Source organism: Artemia sp. Qi Xiang Cuo, chromosome 14, assembly GCF_049724085.1.
Source record: "Artemia sp. Qi Xiang Cuo chromosome 14, ASM4972408v1, whole genome shotgun sequence".
Lineage (NCBI taxonomy): Eukaryota > Metazoa > Arthropoda > Branchiopoda > Anostraca > Artemiidae > Artemia > Artemia sp. Qi Xiang Cuo.
Window position 1 is genome coordinate 17176968 of NC_142807.1, and position 19484 is coordinate 17196451.

The window sequence follows — 19484 nt, forward strand, 5'->3', positions numbered from 1 at the left end:
GTTTTCTACAATCCAACGGTGGCAGGGAACTTGGACTTGCAAACCATCATTCTTTCAATTTCAAGGTATGACACTTGGATCTTCTGTCGTATTTTGAGGAATAAAATAAACCAAACAAGAGTTCTTTTGGAACTTTCCTCCATATTGTGCAACTCTTTGGGCAATTGGAAGAAAGTATAACAAACCATTTAGGCCTACTCCTTTCTTCATAACTCATTGTCCAAAATTTGTAATATTCTTTTTTTTGTGTTTTATGATAAAAAAAAAAACTTGCAACTATTACTACATTTCTTGGAGTGACAATCTGGGTCTTATGGCAAAGGTTGTTTTATCATCTATCTTTCACTTTTCTTACTTCTCACTCTCTTCTGAGCAACCAGATCACTCAAACCTGCTGCAGCAGTTTCATTTGTTTGTCTTTTTTGGCTTTCATGTTCTACAGGCCAGCAGCCCAGCAGCATATATGGCAGATGTGTGTTTCACCATTGGCAGAAAAGACAATTTCGCTGGGGATTGTAATATGATATTCTAGTATATACCATTTCATTTGGCTCTTTGAGCTGAGTTCAAGGTGTGTATTTAAAAACCAGCGACCATATACATAAAAATAAACAAAAGGAACAATAAAGAAAGAACAATAACACCCAACAATTGTAAACTAAAGCTTCTTTCCGCGACATCAGATCTTTCTCTATAAAACAACCTAACGCAATAATTAGGTCCCTCAAAGTAGTCCCCAAAACACCCGGGAGCAGCAGTACATCCACACAAAAAAAATTATCCATAAAATTCAACAAACTTTGGCATCTACTCAGAAAATGATCCATCCCCAAACTCCCCACAGAGGGGGCAGGTACGTCTACCTCCCAAGGCATCCTCATCATAAGACACCCAGTATCCTTTACACAGTGGTATGCAATTTGCCCGCGCCTGCAACCAATACTTAAGGGTTCTCCACGGCAGGTTCAGTTTCAAATAATCCCCCCCCCCCCCCATAAACATCTTTAATCTGTCTATAAAAATGCAGGCTACTAGACTTTTCCAGACCCGTTAGCCAAACCTGAATCTCTTTGTCCCGAAGGTGCGATGAAAACTTACCGAGGAAATCTTCAGGTTTACCTAGAGGACCCTGTCCCTCATGCCCATGATAAACCAGCACTATCCAACAGGGCTTTAGCCTGGTTTGGACATGCCACCTTTTTGGTAAAACTCAACATCTCTGTGTACGCTGCTTTCGCCAGGCGGTTATCAGGCAAGTGCATAACCTGTAACCAAACCGTAATCATTTGTATAGTCCTCATATGACGTAGATCCTGCAAACTTAAAATCACCCTTTTGGACCAAACTACTAAAATTATTTTGGAGGCCTATAACTCTTTTACAATACATAAACTGCAGAGATTCCAGTTGTTTTACCGAAGTAGTCCCCCATAACTCACAGCCATAATGGGCAACAGGTAGGACTTTAGTCCTAAAAGGGTCCTTGTGCATCTTCATATTTTTTATTCCCATGATACTTTTTTGTTTAAGTAGAGCACAAGCAGCTGCCTTACTACGTCAAATCATCGATTTAATGTGCTCAGTCCAATTCCCATTTACTGCACCACGAATCCCAGATATTTGTACTTTGGGGTCACTCGTCTTATTGCCTCGTCTTTATAAGTAAATGAATAATCCTGAGGTCCATTTGGTTTCCTACTTTGGAAGACGGCAATCACTGTCTTAGATGCGTTCAGCTTCAACTTCCTCGATTCTAGGTAAGCTTCAGTTAAATTCAGAAGAGTTTCGAGTTCCTCGGCTGATTTAGCCACTAAAGCTGTATCGTCAACGAACAGCAAACAAGAAAATAGGGTATTCGCTAGTGACACAACTGGGGCCCATTTCTTTTCAAGGAACTCTGCAAAATCATTGATATACAGACTAAAAAGTTTCGGTGACAACGTGCATCCTTGGCCAACTCTTCTGAAGGTTCTGAATTATCTAGATACACCATTTTTAACAATAAAAACCACAGATAAAGTTATCTCATACATGTTAATAAATAACATAATAAAAGAACTGGGTAGTTCTATCTTAACCAGTTAAACAGAATAAAATAGGTCTATCAATACCATCAAATGCCTTTTCAAAGTCCAAAAACGCAACAAAAAGCTTAACATTTCCCCTTCAGTATTTTCTAATAAAAGCCTGGAGTATAAATACACGATCTGTAGTTGAATAATCTTTTCGACATCTTCTTTGGGTCTTACTGACAATATTTTCCTTTTCTAGCCACAGCCCTAATCTAACATCTAGAACCTTTTCCAAAAATTTACCAATTGTTGGTACTAGACTAATAGTGCGATAGTTACTGTGCTTCATCTGGTCACTCTTTTTAAATAACGGCATTATAACCGACATATTCCATGCTGTTGGCCAACTACATGAAACCAGGACCGTATTAAACAAAGTTAATAGAACTGGCAATAAGGGACCGATTGGTACCGGGCCAGCTGAGTCTCTATGATTCTCCAGGTCTTCAAAATAAGTCGGCCAAGTGTTAACTTCTGGGATCATTTTTGATTGGTCACGGGGCCCACGTAAATACTTCCAGAATTCTTTTATACTGGTCGATCTTAAAGCTTGAAAAAACTTCTCTTGCACTTTAATTTCATATAATGCTTTTTTCCTCCTTACTAAAGCCTTGTGTTCTTTTCTAGATAATCTAAACGTTGATAGGGCTTCTTGTCGTTGCTCTGGACCATTGGCATTTTTTACCTTATTTAATTTAATTAAACGTTATTTAATAAGCTAAATAGGCACAACTTGCTAAGTTTATATTCATTATCAAGAGGACCCATTTTCGGCGGCATTGGTTTCTGGACCCGACCAGCCTCTTCATGGAGGAGTTGTGACAGGCAACCAGTAATTATTTCAGGGTCCGAAGAGTTCACATAAACCCTTTCACTTATCCAAAATCTCTTCCGAGCAAAACATCTTTCAGCGTTTTCGTTTGTTCATCAGTCCAATCTTGTCGTAACCGCCTTATAGCTTGAGCTCAGGATATACGGCTAGAATGAGAGAGAGAAGGAACATTAAATACCCTACAAAGTTGGAGAGAAGGTTTTATAGGAAAATGATCCGAACCCAGCACGTTGAGAACCTCAAAATCAACAACGCAGGCAGCGAACGCCACACCCACCAACGCGTAATCTATAACACAGGGATTTGACCCGGTGGAGCAAGTGTACTCACCTCTACCTCTGTCCTTACCAAATCTTTCATTACAAATTGCTAAACTATTCTCCTCGCAGTATGCCAATAAATTTCTCCCCCAAATAGTCATTCTTCTAGACTGGTCGTTGCTGCTCCGTGGCATCCCAAAGACTTCAGGAAGGACCTTCGCGTTATCATCTGGAAAAATTCAGGAGTTACCTCTAATACATTCGAAGTATACGCATTAAAATCCCCTACTACAACCAGACGGTCCCCCGGAAATACTAAAAAATTACTTTTCACACTTAAATCTACCCCACACTGTATAGTCCACGTGTCTTCAGACGAGTAAGAACTGTTTTGCGGTGCTAGGTGTACAGAACCGACAATTAAAAAAGTACTCTCACACTTAAATCTACCCCACACTATATTCTCTGATTGTGTTGCAAGTCTCACTGCAGAAGAAAATGACGTCTGGCTAAAATACATAACCACACCACTATAATACCAATTATTCTTAGAAACTTTTCTATTTACTGCATAAAAAGAATAATTATGTAAAGGATAATAATTACTTCGGATCATCCTCACAATTATGCCAAGACTCAACCACACAAATTATATCCAAATCACTCAATAATGCTAATGATGTTTTTTTCTCTTTAAAACCTTGAATATTCCAGCACCCAATCCTAAGTTCACGATAAACAGACACTGGTATATGGCCACACAGATCCTAATCCTCGTCTTCGCCACTCGTATTCTCAGAGGATATGAATTCAAACCATTCGACTTGTCGGCTGGTGCAGTTTCGCTGTAGCTCCCAGTCGTGCTATTTTTACGGACACATCGATTTCCGGTTTTATGGGCATCTTCGGGACTAATGATGGTTTCTAATCTCCTCTTTGCTTTCCCACGAGTAACCATTTTGTGCTTTTGATCAAGCCAAGCCGCGTTCTTGCTAGTGCTGGCTCCGAAGTTTACAGTTTGAGAATTTGGAATTCCCGAGGCTTGTGGGTTAATTTTCTGAGTCTGCGATCTGGGCACAATGCTAGGTTTAGCAGACAACGTTTCCACCCTGCCTGTGACTTGGTCATAATAAAATGTTTGGCCCACAATCAAAAGGCGTGTTCCTCTTAATTTGGCGTCTTGTCCACGCAACAAAGACTCATTCAGCATTGGTTTAAGCTCTTAGCGAGATTTACGTTCTAAGTAGGTATTAAATAAAAAAAAAACAAGTTTTTTCAACTGAAGTAAGGAGCAACATTAAAACTTAAAACTATCAGAAATTATTAATCACATAAAGGGGGCTCCCCACTCCTCAACACCTCGCTCTTTACGTCAAAGTTTTTTAGTACTTAAAAAAAAACGTCTTATTGTTTTAATTAAACGGACCGTGCGTTTCATTAGTCGTTATTAAAGAATTCGGAAAAATTTTAAACCTTAGCGTAAAGAGTGAGATGTTCAGGATAAGGAATCCCCTTCATATATTTAATAATTTATGTTCGTTTAAAGTATTAATGTTGCTCCTTCCTTTCAGTTCAAAAAACTTACGATCACCCTTGGAAAAAAAACAAAAACAAATAAACACCCATCTTCTGGCAAAAAATACAAAAGTCCACATTTTTGCAAATAGGAGCTTGAAACCTCTACAGTAGAGTTCTGGTTTACTTTTTCCCAGGTGAAATGCACACTTTAAATCACGCCTGGTCAAACTAAGAGTTAGTTCAGACGCTTGGGAATTCCCATTCTTCTTATGAGAATTTCGATAGGGAGTTTCGTAATTCCCATTTGGAGTATGGTTTGGATTTTTTTTTTCTAGCTTTTCCGTACGGAGGGCTGAAGTGACTGGGAATTTGTGATGGTATTTTTGAAATTTTAAAAACATGTCGATCGTCAGGCATCATAAAACACCCAATTTGATTGCCCTTGTACAGAATTATCAACTTTAGTATGATGCTTCAACTTCAGACTACAGAAGCTAAAAAGCAACTTCCAAGTCTGTATCTTCAGTCATGACTTCTGATGTTTGAATATTTTGCTAATATTTGCAGTTCGGATACGTGTGCACATTCTCCCTATAGAAAAAACTCTAAGCTGGGGTAAATAGCGGTTTATTGCCGCTATAACTTCTTCTACTAGACTACTTGGAGGTGGGTTTACTGACTTCAAATTATAAATGATCAGATTTTGCTGTTTCTCTTTCAAGTTGCTCCGACCTTTTCTTTTCTTCAAATAGTAGGTTCCACAGCTGGTCGATTTCGGATCTTACTGCATCATCCCGTCTGCCTGTCTCAGTTTCGAGGGCCACTAATTCCGATTAGATAGCAGAAATGCTATTGGCAACATCTTGAATCTGATTTAATTTAGTATCCACTTCCGATAATTTTTCAAGGATTGCTGCGATCCCGGTCGATTCAGTCATTTCCAAAATTATCTTTCAACCCCTTCCAAAAATATTTTGTTAAAAACTAATAGCAGGAAACGAAAACTTACTGACAAGGGGGGGGGGGGCAATTAAATCCCCCTGCTTTCCAACAGTGCCTTGCAATAATCACATCCGCCAATGCTATAATGCTTATCCAAAGAATTAAAGTCACTTGTAACTTTAATCCTTTACAAAGTATTGTGACACTTTCGTTATCACCGAATTAATTATACTTTTCAAACAGTTCGTGGTAACGAACTGTAAGTAAGGAGCGACCCGGCTCAATGGTAACCGAAACTCTAGAAAACGGTATTTTGATACAAATAGATACATCAAAAGAATCAGATTTTAATGCTGATTTCAAATATATAAGTTTTATCAAGTTTAACTCTAACCATCAAAAGTTAGGCGCCTGAGAAAATTTGGCTGATTTTCGAAAAAAGGAGGAAAGACCCCCTAAAAGTTATAGAACCTTAATGAAAATCACACCATCATATTCAGCGTATCAGAGAACCCTACTGTAGAGGTTTCAAGCTCCTATCGACAAAAATGTGGAATTTTGCATTTTTTGCCAGAAGAAAGATCACGGGTGCGTGTTTATTTGTTTGTTTGTTTGTTTTTTTTTGTTTTTTTTCCAGGGGTGATCGTATCGAACCAGTGATCCTAGAACATCATGGGAGGGCTTATTGGAATGGAAATAAAAAGCTCTAGTTTCCATGTTAAGATACAAAAAAAAGGAAGGTCTCTAAGCCCCCTCTCATGGTCATTGTTCCCGACAGTATCTCGCTAAAAATTTTGAGATAGCTATTCTATTCGAAATGGTTAAAATTGGAATCAGTATATCTTTTCGGACGACTTAATAATTCGAAGTTCCCGGAGGGAGGGCTGAAAGTTATGAACTTTACCCAATGTTAGCATATAGTATAGGTTATTGGGAAGTATACCGACGTTTTCCGGGGAGATTTTTCAGGGTAGTGGGGGGGCGGGTGGGTCAAGGGTTATGTGGGAGGATCTTTCCATGAATGAAGTTTTCATGGGGGAAGGGACATTGCTATGAAGGGGACGCCGGACTTCCCAGCATTATTTAAAAAAAATCAGAAATTTAATATAAAAAAAACAAGTATTTCAACTGCAATAGCAGCAACATCGAAACTTTAAACGAACAGAAAATATTACATATATGACTGGGTTCACCCCGTAGTCAATACCTCGCTCTTTAAGCCAAAGATTTTTTAGTACTTTCATAAGAGCTATTTATTCTAATTAACGGCCTTTGTGATTAAGCGGTCATTTTTAAAGAATTGGAGCAAAATTCAAACTTTCGCTTAAAGAGCAAGGTATTGACTAGGGCGCGAACCCCCTAATAAGCAAATTAAAAATATATGAATATAGAAGTTCGTTACGTAAGTTAATTCGTAAGTTACGTATATTTATTACTAATAAAAGCGTTCGTAAATAAAATTAAACAAGTTTCGAGAAAGCCATTTAACTAAATAAAAGTAAATTAATATGAAAATTTTGTTTTAATTATTCATGTACGGTGAGCGAAAATCAAAACCTGCATTATTTAAAAAACGTTCAGAAATTAGATAAAAAAAACAAGTTTTTTTTAACTGAAAGTAAGGAGCGACATTCAAACTTAAAACGAACATAAATTATTCCGTATATGAAAGGGACTGTCCTCTCCTGACCGCCTCGCTCTTTACTCTAAAGTTTGACTCTGTCTCACAACTTTATTTTCTAAAACAATAAAAAACTTTAGCGTAAAGAGCGGGGCTTTGAGGAGGGGACAGTCCCTTTCATATACGGAATAATTTCTGTTCGTTTTAAGTTTTAATGTCGCTCCTTACTTTCAGTTAAAAAAAACTTGTTTTTTTTATTTAATGAACTCAAAGAATCCAGTTCAAACATTTCACGTAGATGTTTGCGATTGAAATCTAGTTGAGTACTGTATATAGTATATGCACTTTTACCTTTAGAGGGCTGTAATAGTAGCTACATTCTTGACCAGTGAAGAACATTGGCCCTTGTCATTGCAGTAGAATTGAGTGGTAAATATAATATGTAAAAATGTGGATAATAATAGAAGGCAATATGACAACCTGACTAATTGAAACATGCTGTATATTATAAAGTAGAAATTTCGTTGCATCAATGTTTTTTTTTATTTCTTAATACGAAATATTTATTTCTGGGAATATTTCTGGTCTACACCTTCAAAACGAAAGTAAAAAGTAACACTAAACCATAAAACGAGCCGATGTATTTTCGAATAGGAGTAGAATTATTCTATATGGAATTATATTATATTCCATATAATTTTAAGAAGACTAAGTTGCTAAGGCTACGATTAAGTGAAGATGAAAAGGTGACGTTGTTTAACAAAAAGATTGATTCAGTTACATAGGTTGCATTATTAGTAAAAACGGTGTGTTCTAAGAAGATGTTGAAAGTAGAATAGCCAAGACTCAGGGTGTTTTTTTCATAGTTGAAAAAAAGTTTGGAAGAATAGGAAGATGTTTGCGAACCAAGATTAGAATAAAAGAAGCTACAGCAAGGCCGTAGCCAGGATTTTTTTTTCGGAGGGTGCTTTACTAAAAAAAAAAACATGGGGGGAGTTTACACAAAAAAAAACCTCAAAAAAACGCATACAAAATTTTTTATATCCATTTTTGTTACGTTTTGACGAGTCAGACAAATATTTAGGAGGGGGGGGGGGTTCAAACTCCCCTAACCCCCCTCTGGCTACAGCCTTGAGCTACAGTGATGACAGTGGTCAAATATGGTTCTGAAGCATGCTCTAAAAAACGGAGGAAGATTTACTAGATATTATCCAGAGAAATAGCCTACGAATTGTTTTGGATCCCCACTGACTGACCCGTATTTCAAGCCGTAGGCTGTACAAAAAGTGTGGTTCAATCCCGCTTTCTTGGACTATAATGAGAGAAAGGTTGAGATGGCCAGGGTACGTTCTGCAGATGAAGGATGACAGATTGCCAAAGATTGACCTTTTTGGACAACAGTCTAGGGCTAAACGGAAAGCAGGTTGTCCATTGTGGGGGGTGGGATATCGTAAAAAAAGATATAAAGGAAAAGGGAACTTTCGGGGAGGTGTAAAGAGGAAGGCTTTTGATACATAGGGATAAAGGCGGAGCGTACGTAGCTGTGTTGGCCTCATGCGCCTTGTTGCTGCGGTGAGTTGCTAGTAGTAATTTAACTCGTTAAAATAGTTAAAAAGCAAAAAACGAGTTAAAATTAATTTGTAGGGTTAATTTACGTGCTCCTCAGATAAGTAGGAGCTGCTCAGACATAATTAGTTAGGCTATATATCTAAGAGGAAATTCAAAATTTACAATGTAAGTAATATCTAGGCTAGAGGGATTTCCCTCTAGGTGGGTCTAAAGGGGATCCACTACTTTTGGATTTTCACCTATGAATAGGCTTTGGTACTGTTTTATTAGCTGCAACCCACGTGCGAAGTGAAGTTTGGTTAATGCTAATGAAATAAAACAAAATAGGATGAAAATATAATAGTTTATGAACAGAATTGGGCTATATATTTGCACATTAGGGGGGGGGGGGAGTTGTAAAGCATAGTATATATTAAATACGTAACCTAACCTAACATAGGTACCTTTTTTCCCCTAAACCCCAAAAACTAAAGTTTCAATATTGTAAACGCACTGATAAATCAGTGTTTGCAATCCTCAGCATAGGAAATCACCGTTGAAAAAACCAGTTTGACTAGTTTCTTTAGCATCTTCCCTGTACAATATCACGTGGGTTGTAGCTAATAGAACAGTATTTATTTATTTATTTTTTGTATTTTTGGGAGAAGTTCTCAAATAGGAGTGGAAGCAAGTATTGTGTAGAAGAAAAAGAGATAGGCTAAAATAGGTATAAAACTGTAACAGATGTTTTATATAACCATTAAAAAGAAAAAATGGCCGAAGGAACTAATCTGTAGTTTTATATTGTGTAAATTTATATAATTTGGTTGCCAAAAAAAACCTTTGATGGACCAAAATAGTCAGAAAGAAAATGGAAAATATTATTGAGAGAAAAAGACGGAATATCTTCTTTCTTTTTTCTCTTTTTTCTATGGCATAGCCTATATCCTGCTCCCCTTAATACCCATTCAAAATCTGCATACCATGAAGTGTGGCCTATATCCTGTTCCCCTTAATACCCATTCAAAATCTGCATACCATGAAGCGTGGCTAAAGAGACTGGTTTTGACTCAACTGAAATGCAAGTAAAAACGCAACTATAAACAATGAACCCCCTCCTCTGCCCCTAGGATAAAATGAAAATATAAGTATCAGCAAAATACATCTATTGTGGATATTAATTTTTGTTCTCAGGAATTCTTTGGAATTCTTTCCTACTATACCCTCATTCTTTTCTGCAATACTCTTCTTTGTTTCAAGCCTGTGATTCTCTTAAATCTTTCAGGCATGATCATATGAATAATAAGGAGAACAAAATTAGAGAAATTCCTTAGCTACTCCCCCTCTTAAGGGGGAGAACCCCGAATGAACCCTGGTGCCTTAATACTATAAGCCGCATGAAAGAACTTGTTGAAGCTAAACATGATTGGAATTGGATCAGATCCCATCCCTTGTGGAGGTCTCCTGTATGCAGTGTACTATCATCAAGAAAGTTTTGGAATATTGCGGGCCAATACAAATGCATTTCCTCATTGTGCGTTTCATGGTGTTAGGGAGTCTGAAGTTTTTCAATTTGCTGGAAATTTTGGATTTGAAGTATGCCAGTTCAGTGATTTGTGGGCCTCAATACCTGACCCAGGTAAATATCTTTTTTACTTTTATCATCATTACAGCAATAGCTGCAACTCACGATCCTCGCGATCTTGCTGATGAAGATCCTCACATTGCTGGAGCATAGGTGACAAATTGATGTTTCAATTGTTGTGTTCTTTTTTACAGGGACAAGTAGCAACGTAGGTAATTTCAAAGACTACACTGCCTTTCCATGACAATACATAAAAGTTTGAATAGGAATAAAGCCTTTTATTAGACACCGAGTGTCATCAGCAGAACTACTCAATACGTCATAGTATTTCTGCTGATGACAGTCACTGTTCATGTGACCGAAGTATCCAGTATATTTTGTGATTGTTATTGTCACTGTGTAATAAAATCCCTGTTCGAACTTCTACTTATCAACAAATAGCAACCTGGTTGCCCAACCTTGCCGCAGTGGGGATCGATCCTTGTGCTCTGTATGGCCAAGCAGAGCATCCAGCCAGTGTGCTACCACAGTGTGATCCAAAGTTGACGAAAAAAAACACAAAAAAACGGTTTTTGAAGAAACTATCAAGTGACAATATTTATCGTGTACCTCTGTTTTAGAAATAGTAATTACATTTGAATTCAGCTCAGCAGTAGTTTGTAGTTAAAAGAAGAAATGTTCGAAATTCAGAAAAAAGAACATGCGATTGAATTAAAAAGTACATCATTGAAATCACCTCTGTTGAAAAGCCTTCTTTGCAAGTTTAAAGTTCTCCCTCTTTAAAAACAAGAAAAGTTGCATTTTTGTATGGATAACACATTAGATTTATGCTCTGTTGGGCAATACGGGGCCCGGTGTTTGATTCGCGGTGCTGCAAGGTTCGACGACAGGCTTGCTCTCTGTCCCTGTAAAAAAAAGACCCAGTAAATGAAAGGTTAGTTTCCTCATTGGAGGTAAAAATAAAGAATTGGAAAACTAAAAAAAAAATCAACTTTCTAGCCTCGGATACCCCATTTACCTTTATTAGCGCTTTACTTTCTAAGCCCCTGTCAGTCCTTTTTTTTAGCGAAATTAACGAGCCTGGGTGATTCCCATAGATAAGAAAACAGGGATTCATGACTTCCTTAAGAAATGCAACATGACCATGGTTGAAAATACGATTTTAACCTAAAAATCGCCGTTCTTTCTTCCCACATAAAAATAACTATTTTTTGTTGCGAGTTTGTCTGGGTTTGAACCCTTAAAAAGTGAGTATTTAGAAAAAAAAACATGTTTATGTAAAACTAGATTTTTGGTAATTGTGGGGCTACAGCTCTTCTGCAGCAAATGTCTAAATTAAATAAAAGTAGTACCATTAGATTCCTTATCTTATGCTACTCCTAAATGCCATGGTCGCTGTTCTGACAATGGCCCTCCCTCTCTTTCTGACGGTCTCATAAATAGCCTTAGAACATATTTCAAACTAAAAGAGACACTAAAACTATGGAGTTCTTACTCCATAAAATGTACCATGTTTATATTAATGAGAATATCATGTTTCCTTCCATAATTGTTCACATTTTTAAGTCATTTCAACTAATGTTTTTAACCAATTTTTCATCAATCATTCCGGTTAAACTGGATATATTCGAGTCTTCACAGAAGATACTCGATATATAAGGTATCAGTGCATGGAAACAACGATAAAGAAATTTATTATTAGGGTTATATACAGGGTTGCCACCCTTGGAAGAATTTACTAAATATGAGACGAAAAATTTACTAAATCACATCTATTTTTACTAAATGCTTAAAAAAATTTTTGCGCACGCGCACCATCAACCATCGACTTTTTACTATAGGAGGATAATCAATTGGATTTCCACAATCTTTGTTTTCTTTTTTCCTCTTTTCTTTCGTTTTCATAGTATGATTGAAAATTGCGGAAACTTTTAAGTTCAAAAATCTTTTTTTTTTTATTTGGATGTACTACTGGATGGGCTTCATATTCCAGATGCGGTATATTCAAGACGTTAAACAATATTCTGGAATCTTGGATTCTGGAAATCCTGCTGAGAAATACGGCTTCAAATTTATCAATGTTCTTTAGGTCATAAAATTCAGATATACTGAAAAATTAAAAAACCATCAACGAAGAAAAACAGCTACAACTCATATTCACGAAGCAATTCAGGCGATGGTGTGTTTGAAAGCGACGGCTTTTGAAATGTGTCCTCCAATTTCTGTTTTTAGGTTGGAAATCTAAACCCTTCAATTTTGTATTTTTACGAAGAAATTTGCCAGTTTTTAAACACAGTTTGAGATGGTCTTTAAATAAGGGATAAGTTGCTTACAAAGATTTCTGGCAAATTTTAAAGCTATTAATTTAGGATTTTTTTTTTAACTGATTTTTTCTGGATTCTCTCGTTCGTATTCAAGGCAATCAAAAACCAATATAATCTATGTCACTTCAAAACGGAAATGACGTAATCGGCAACCGGTTTAGTTGTAAGATTATGTAAATTAAAAAGTGCACCTCAAATTGGACTAGGGCTGCCAAGAAAAAGAAAACTTATATAACATCCAATAATTAGTTTAAAAAAATAACATTGTGTCAATATGTTAGTCACAAAATATGTAGTCACAATTAAAAAAAAAAGAAGGCTTTAATCGTCCTCGGCCTCATCCGAATTTAAAGTATCGAATTGTCGAATCTAGAATCTAGTGTCGAATTCTGACTGAAAGGATCTACTTGTTTCTGTTTCTTGATAGCCCGAGTCAAATCGCTGGGGATCACCCAGTCATGTATTTCGCTTGACGACCTGAGAACAAGTTGCTTCGTTTTCATCAGGGACGAAACACTCAAGACATTTAGCCTATTCTGGTTTTTAGTATTGATGACAGACAAAATCGAGAACTGTCTCTCTGCTCCAGCACTTGAATGGGGCAAGCTGCAGAGAGTCAGAAAGAACTTGGGCAAGTATGGAAAAAGTTCATTTCCAGCAGCTTCTTTAAAAAGGGACAAAGCTAACTAACAAACGTAGCAGCTGTTATGAGAGTGGGAAAATTTTCTGAATACAAATTGAACCGGCATACCAGTCCTAATTTTAAATATTTTGCCTTTTAAAGCGAGTATCAAGAAAAGGCCAAGAGAAAAGTAGAGATTTTTAAGCGTTAGGGTTGACGCGAAATCGCAAAAATAAGAGCAATAGTAGCCATAATATCTAACGTAACCGAAATCAGATTTTTTAATGAATGGACCCTAATTTTTTTTCCTTAATTCATGAATATACTTTCGTGACTAAAAAACATCAAACACAATTTTGTAAAAAAAAAAAAAAAAAAAAAGACTAGCGAGGGACTATAGAAAGGAAGCTCAGAATTTGTGAAATAAACATTACTGAAATTACTGAAAGGTAAAAAGAGAGCTAGGGGCGAATCCCAGAATTTTTATTGGGGGGGGGGGGCAAGAGGGGTCCATATCCGGATAGTCAAGGGGCACGGGGCTATATAGAATTTTTCTCTCCACATTATTGGGGGGCAACTGTCCCTCTCGCCTCCTCCAAACGACGCCTCTGATGTAGAGAGTGGGGGGGGACAGGGGATTCACTCATTTAACTGATCAACTATGTACGAGACGAAACTTCTTCTGTATATTTCAATGTACAATTTTATTGTTGTAAGAAGGGGATTTTGTTGAAGCAGAAGGGGGAGGCGAGGTCAAAGGGGGAAAATTGAGGGAATTTGTCCGGTGGACAGATCCAATGGTTAGAAGAAATGCCTCTATCCCTCTCCGCGTATTCGTGGGTAGAAACGTTAGATGTTCAAATCCTAGAGTAGTAAGTTATATAAAGGTTTCACGATAGATGGTATAAAGCGACCAATCCTTTTATATTATATACCTATAAAGTGATCAAACACGTTTTGAAAGTATAATTGAGATTGTATAACGCAACCAGAAGGGTTTTTGAGGCACTTTCATCATAACGTTTTTTTTTGTTTTTTTTTTCAAAAAACTAGAAATTGTCAAATTGCGTATTTAGGAATGATTTTGTAGGAAAAGCTGTCTATCACCCATGCATCATCCACTGTTCCATTTCTTTGATGTATGTGCTATCAGACTGGTTTCTGATTTTTTGGACAATTGCCTTAACTTGAGAGTAGTTTGTTAGAAATGCGTCGCTGATAATTAAAAAATCGGATGCTAAACTCAGAATTAATTGATTGGCATATAGTTTTATATCATTTTGCTTAAAAGCTAACTCTAATTGCAAAAAAAGGGTAAAGCATTTGCGAATTGGACTTTACGAACGATATTAATTGAATAATAGGAAAAAAAAACAGAGCTAGATACCATTTACAAATCGGGCCGTATGGAGGTGGAGAAAAAAGGGTTAAACTGATTATCAGTTAAGGTAACCCCTCGGGGTTGTTAACTCATAACTTATTTATTAGAAATTTGGAACAATATCAATCTTTTAAAATGGTTAACAATGATAAAATGGTCTTGTGACTTGACATAGCTTTACTTCTTCGATGTGTTCTGTATAATACACACGTGGCGTCTGAACAGTGTTGTCAGTTTAAAATAGAGTCTAACGTTATAGTATACTAAAAAGTTGATACTCAGCGAGATGTAGATAGCAAGAAACGAGCTTTAATAACGAAATTCAGAACAAACCTTAGAAATCCTTGCAAATCAAGTAGTAAGGTGTATGTGAGTACGAACGATCAAGGATCATAAGCACCAACAACCCTAACCACCAGAGACCTCAACCCCCCAAAGGTCCCCTATCCCCAAACTCAAAGGGCGCCCCCTCCCCTCCAACTTTTTGACCCCATCCCCCCATTTTTTGAAGTTTTTTTTTAACTTTTTTTGTATTATTTTTTTAACATTACATATTTTTTCAATTTTTTTAACATGTCTTCGAATGAGATGAAACATACTTAAAACAAAAAAAAATCACATTTAATATTTTCCAAACTCAAAATGAGACTGGTATAGACATGTTACTACAAAAAAATAATGTTTGTAGTAGCACTTTTTTTTATTGGACTAAAAAATTTTTTTACTTTGAAATTATTCAACTTTTTTTTTACGTATCTTAAAATGACATGAAATATGCTTATGGCTCTAACAATTGTACTCTATGCTTGCTCAGAGACACGATGCGGCTTTCCCACTGGTACTTTATGGCGGGTTATCGACACTATCTACTTTATTGCATGTATTAAATCAGTACTTTTTACGCAGTGGAACGATAAACACATAAGTCATATCTTTAAAAAAAAGTGAAGATGGAGCATTTTAATAAAGTGTGTTCACATGACAATGTTATTGTAGCATTGAATGCCGACAAGGAGAATTATTTAAACTATGAAACAAGTACAAGTGGTAGCACTATTGGAAATGTATGCATGCATTGTCATGACAGTAAGGAATTAAATTTCTTTTGAGTGCCGAAAAAATTCAACTCTTATGTTGGTGGATATCCAAGATTGAGATCTCCAGAGATGATTAAACTCAAAGAGAATGCCAACATAAAAATAATAGTTGATGATAGAGGACAACTCCTTGCTACTGTTGCAGGTAACGCATTACCTACTGATACATCCTATTGTCAGCTTTTGGGTTTTGGTATTCAATGGAAAATCAAAAAAAAGAAAGGCCTACTTTTCTAATAATATGACAAACCGTACCGTGTCTATGTGACGAATCTTTTAGCTCCGTACAAATAATGTTATAATAAACAGTGAAATTGCCAGAAAAATAAAAAGGGTATTGGCAGAAAATATCACTATGGAATATAAAGATGAATCAATGAAAAACAAAGCACCAGCAAACGTTACTGCCATTGATCAAACAGTCAATGAACCAAATAATACCAAAGACGAAAAGCATATTTAGGCTGTCGATGACACACCAGTAAAAATTGTGTATGACTCAAAATGGAATAATGATTTTTCTACTGATTACGAACTAAGAGAAGACAATAACTATAATATCAAGAGAGAACATGGTGAACTATTTTATGGAACAGATTCAAAATGTCCAAAGTTGATCATTGATATTAATAATGTATCATAACATATTTTTGTATTAATATTCTACAATAAAAATATATTAAGCATTACATTGTTATATGTTCATAATTTTTAGAGTAAGCTAGCATATCAAACGTTTAGAATGTCTATTAAAATATCAGAGATGTAAGAAAAGGAATTTGCATACATTTATTGTCAGACACATGGGATAACATTGACAAAATCTAAGTATCAAAATGAATAAATTTTTTAATAACAACAGATGCTGGCAATATCATTATAAAAAAATTGTAAGTAAGTAAGTAACAAAATTTTTCTTCAATTCACCGCTCGGATAAACAACACAGAAATTTAATTCAGGAAATTAAGAAAAAAAATTGAACAAATTCTTTATAAGTATTCTTTACCGATTGAATTCGCTTCCATCAACATCCTTCGTCAGATACATCGAATAAAATTTACAAAATGTAAATATCAGAGTGAATAAATACTTTATCAACATCCTTTATCGGATATGTCGGATAAAATTGACAAAATCTAAGTATCAGAGTGATTAAAATATAAGTATCAGACTGATTAAATTCCATATCAACATCCCTTTCTCGGATACATGGGATAAAATTTACCAAATCTAAGTATCAGAGTGAATAAATGCTTTATCAACATCATTTGTCGGAAATATCGGATAAAATTGACAAAATCTAAGTATCAGAGTTAATAAATGCTATATCAGCATCATTTGTCGGATATGTTGGATAAAATTGACAAAATCTAAGTGTCAGAGGGAATAATTTTTTTTTTATCAACACCTTTTGTCAGATACATCAAATATAATTCACAAAATCTAAGTATCAGAGTGAATAAATGCTTTATCATCATCATTTGTCGGGTATATTGGATGAAATAGACAAAATCTAAGTATCAGATTAATTAAATTCTATATCAACATCAATTTATCGAATACATGGGATAAAATTGACAAAAGCTAATTGTCAGAGTGAATAATTTTTTTTATCGACATCTTTGGTCAGATACAACGAATAAAATTGACAAAATCTAAGTATCAGACTGATTAAATTCTATATCAACATCCTTTGTCGGATATGCTGGATAAAATTGACAAAAGCTAAGTGGCAGAGTGAATAATTTTTTTTATCAACATCTTTTGTCAAATACATCAAATATAATTGACAAAATCTAAGTATCAGAGTGATTAAATGCTTTATCAGCATCCTTTCTCGGATATCTCAGATAAAATCTAGGTATCAGAGTGATTAAATTCCATATCAACATCTCTTTCACGGATACATGGGATAAAATTGACAACAGCTAAGTATCTGAGTGAATTATTTTTTTTATCAACATCCTTTGTAAGATACAAAGAATATAATTGAAAAATTCTAAATATCAGATTGATTAAATTCAATACCAGCATCCTTTTTCGGATATACTGGATAAAAATGAAAAAAGCTAAGTGTCAGAGTGAATAGTATCAGTGTGAATAAATGCTTTATCAACATCATTTGTCGGGTATATCGGATAAAATTGACAAAATCTAAGTATCCGATTGATTAAATTCTATATCAACATCCATTTCTCGAATATATGGAATAAAATTGACAAAAGCTAAGTGTCAGAGTGAATAATTTTTTTTATCACCATCTTTTGTCAGATACAACGAATATAATTGACAAAATCGAAATATCAGAGTGAATAAATACTTTATCAACATCCTTTATCGGATATGTCGGATAAAATTGACAAAATCTAAGTATCAGATTGAATAAATGCTTTATCAACATCCTTTCAATGCATTATCAACATCATTTGTCGGATATATCGGATAAAATTGACAAAATATAAGTATCATATTGATTAAATTATACATCAACATCCCTTTCTCGAATACATGGAATAACATTGACAAAATCTAGGTGTTGGAGTGAATAATTTTTTTTTATCAACATCCTTTGTCAGATACATCGAATAAAATTGACAAAATCTAAGTGTCAGAGTGAATAATTTTTTTATCAACATCTTTTGTCAGATACATCGAATATAATTGACGGAATCTAGGTGTTAGAGTGAATATTTTTTTATCAACAGCCTCTGTCAGATATGTCGGGCAAAATCGACAAAATCTAAGTATCATAGTGAATAAATTCATTATTAACATCCTCTGTCAGATACATCGGATAAAATTGACAAAAACTCAGTACCAGGGTGAATAAATGCCTTATCAACATCATTTGTCGGATATGCCGGATAGAATTGACAAAATCTAAGGATCAGAGTGTTTAAATTATATATCAACATGCTTTGTCAGATATGTCAGATAAAACTGAAAAAATCTAAGAATCAGAGTGGTTAAATTCAATATCGATATCCCTTTCTTGGATACCAGGGATAAAATTTACAAAATCGAAATGTCAGAGTGAATGAATTTTTTTCCATCAATATCTCTCATAACATACAACGAATTCAATCCGAGAAATCTAAATATAAGATTTAATGAATGGTTTGTCAGCATTCTATTTCAGATATTATGGATACAATCTACAAAATCTAAATGTCCGGGTGATTAAATACTTTATCAGCATCCTTTGTCGATTCTGTCGGATAAAATTGATAAAATCTAAGTGTTAGAGTGATTTTTTTTTATCAACATCTTCTCTCGGATACATCGGATAAAATTAACAAAATCTAAGTATCAGATTGAATAAATGCATTATCAACATCATTTGACGGATATAACGGATAAAATTAACAAAATCTAAGTACCAGAGTGAATAAATTTATTATCAACATCCTTTGTTTCAAATGTTGGATAAAATTGACATAATCTAAGTACCAGAGTGATTAAATTCTATATCAATATCCCTTTCTCGGATACATGGGATAAAATTGATAAAATCTAAGCATCAGAATGAATAAATGCTTTACCAACATCCTCTTAATGCATTATCAACATCATTTGTCTGGTATATCGGATGAAATTGACAAAATCTAAGTATCGGATTGATTAAAGTCTGTTTCAACAACCCCTTCTTGAATATATAGGATAAAATTGAAAAAATCTAAG

General features: G+C 35.2%; 1 protein-coding gene across 2 annotated transcripts in view; it reads left to right on the forward strand.

Annotated features, from left to right (window-relative positions):
* Positions 1-19484, forward strand: part of LOC148944216 (uncharacterized) — a 190716-nt gene that overhangs the window by 20111 nt on the left and 151121 nt on the right. For both annotated transcript variants that reach the window (XM_089100613.1, XM_089100612.1), the window contains exon 2: positions 10079-10432. In XM_089100613.1, the coding sequence (XP_088956739.1) occupies positions 10216-10432 (217 nt within the window). In that variant the 5' untranslated portion in view covers positions 10079-10215. The remainder of the gene's footprint in view (positions 1-10078; positions 10433-19484) is intronic.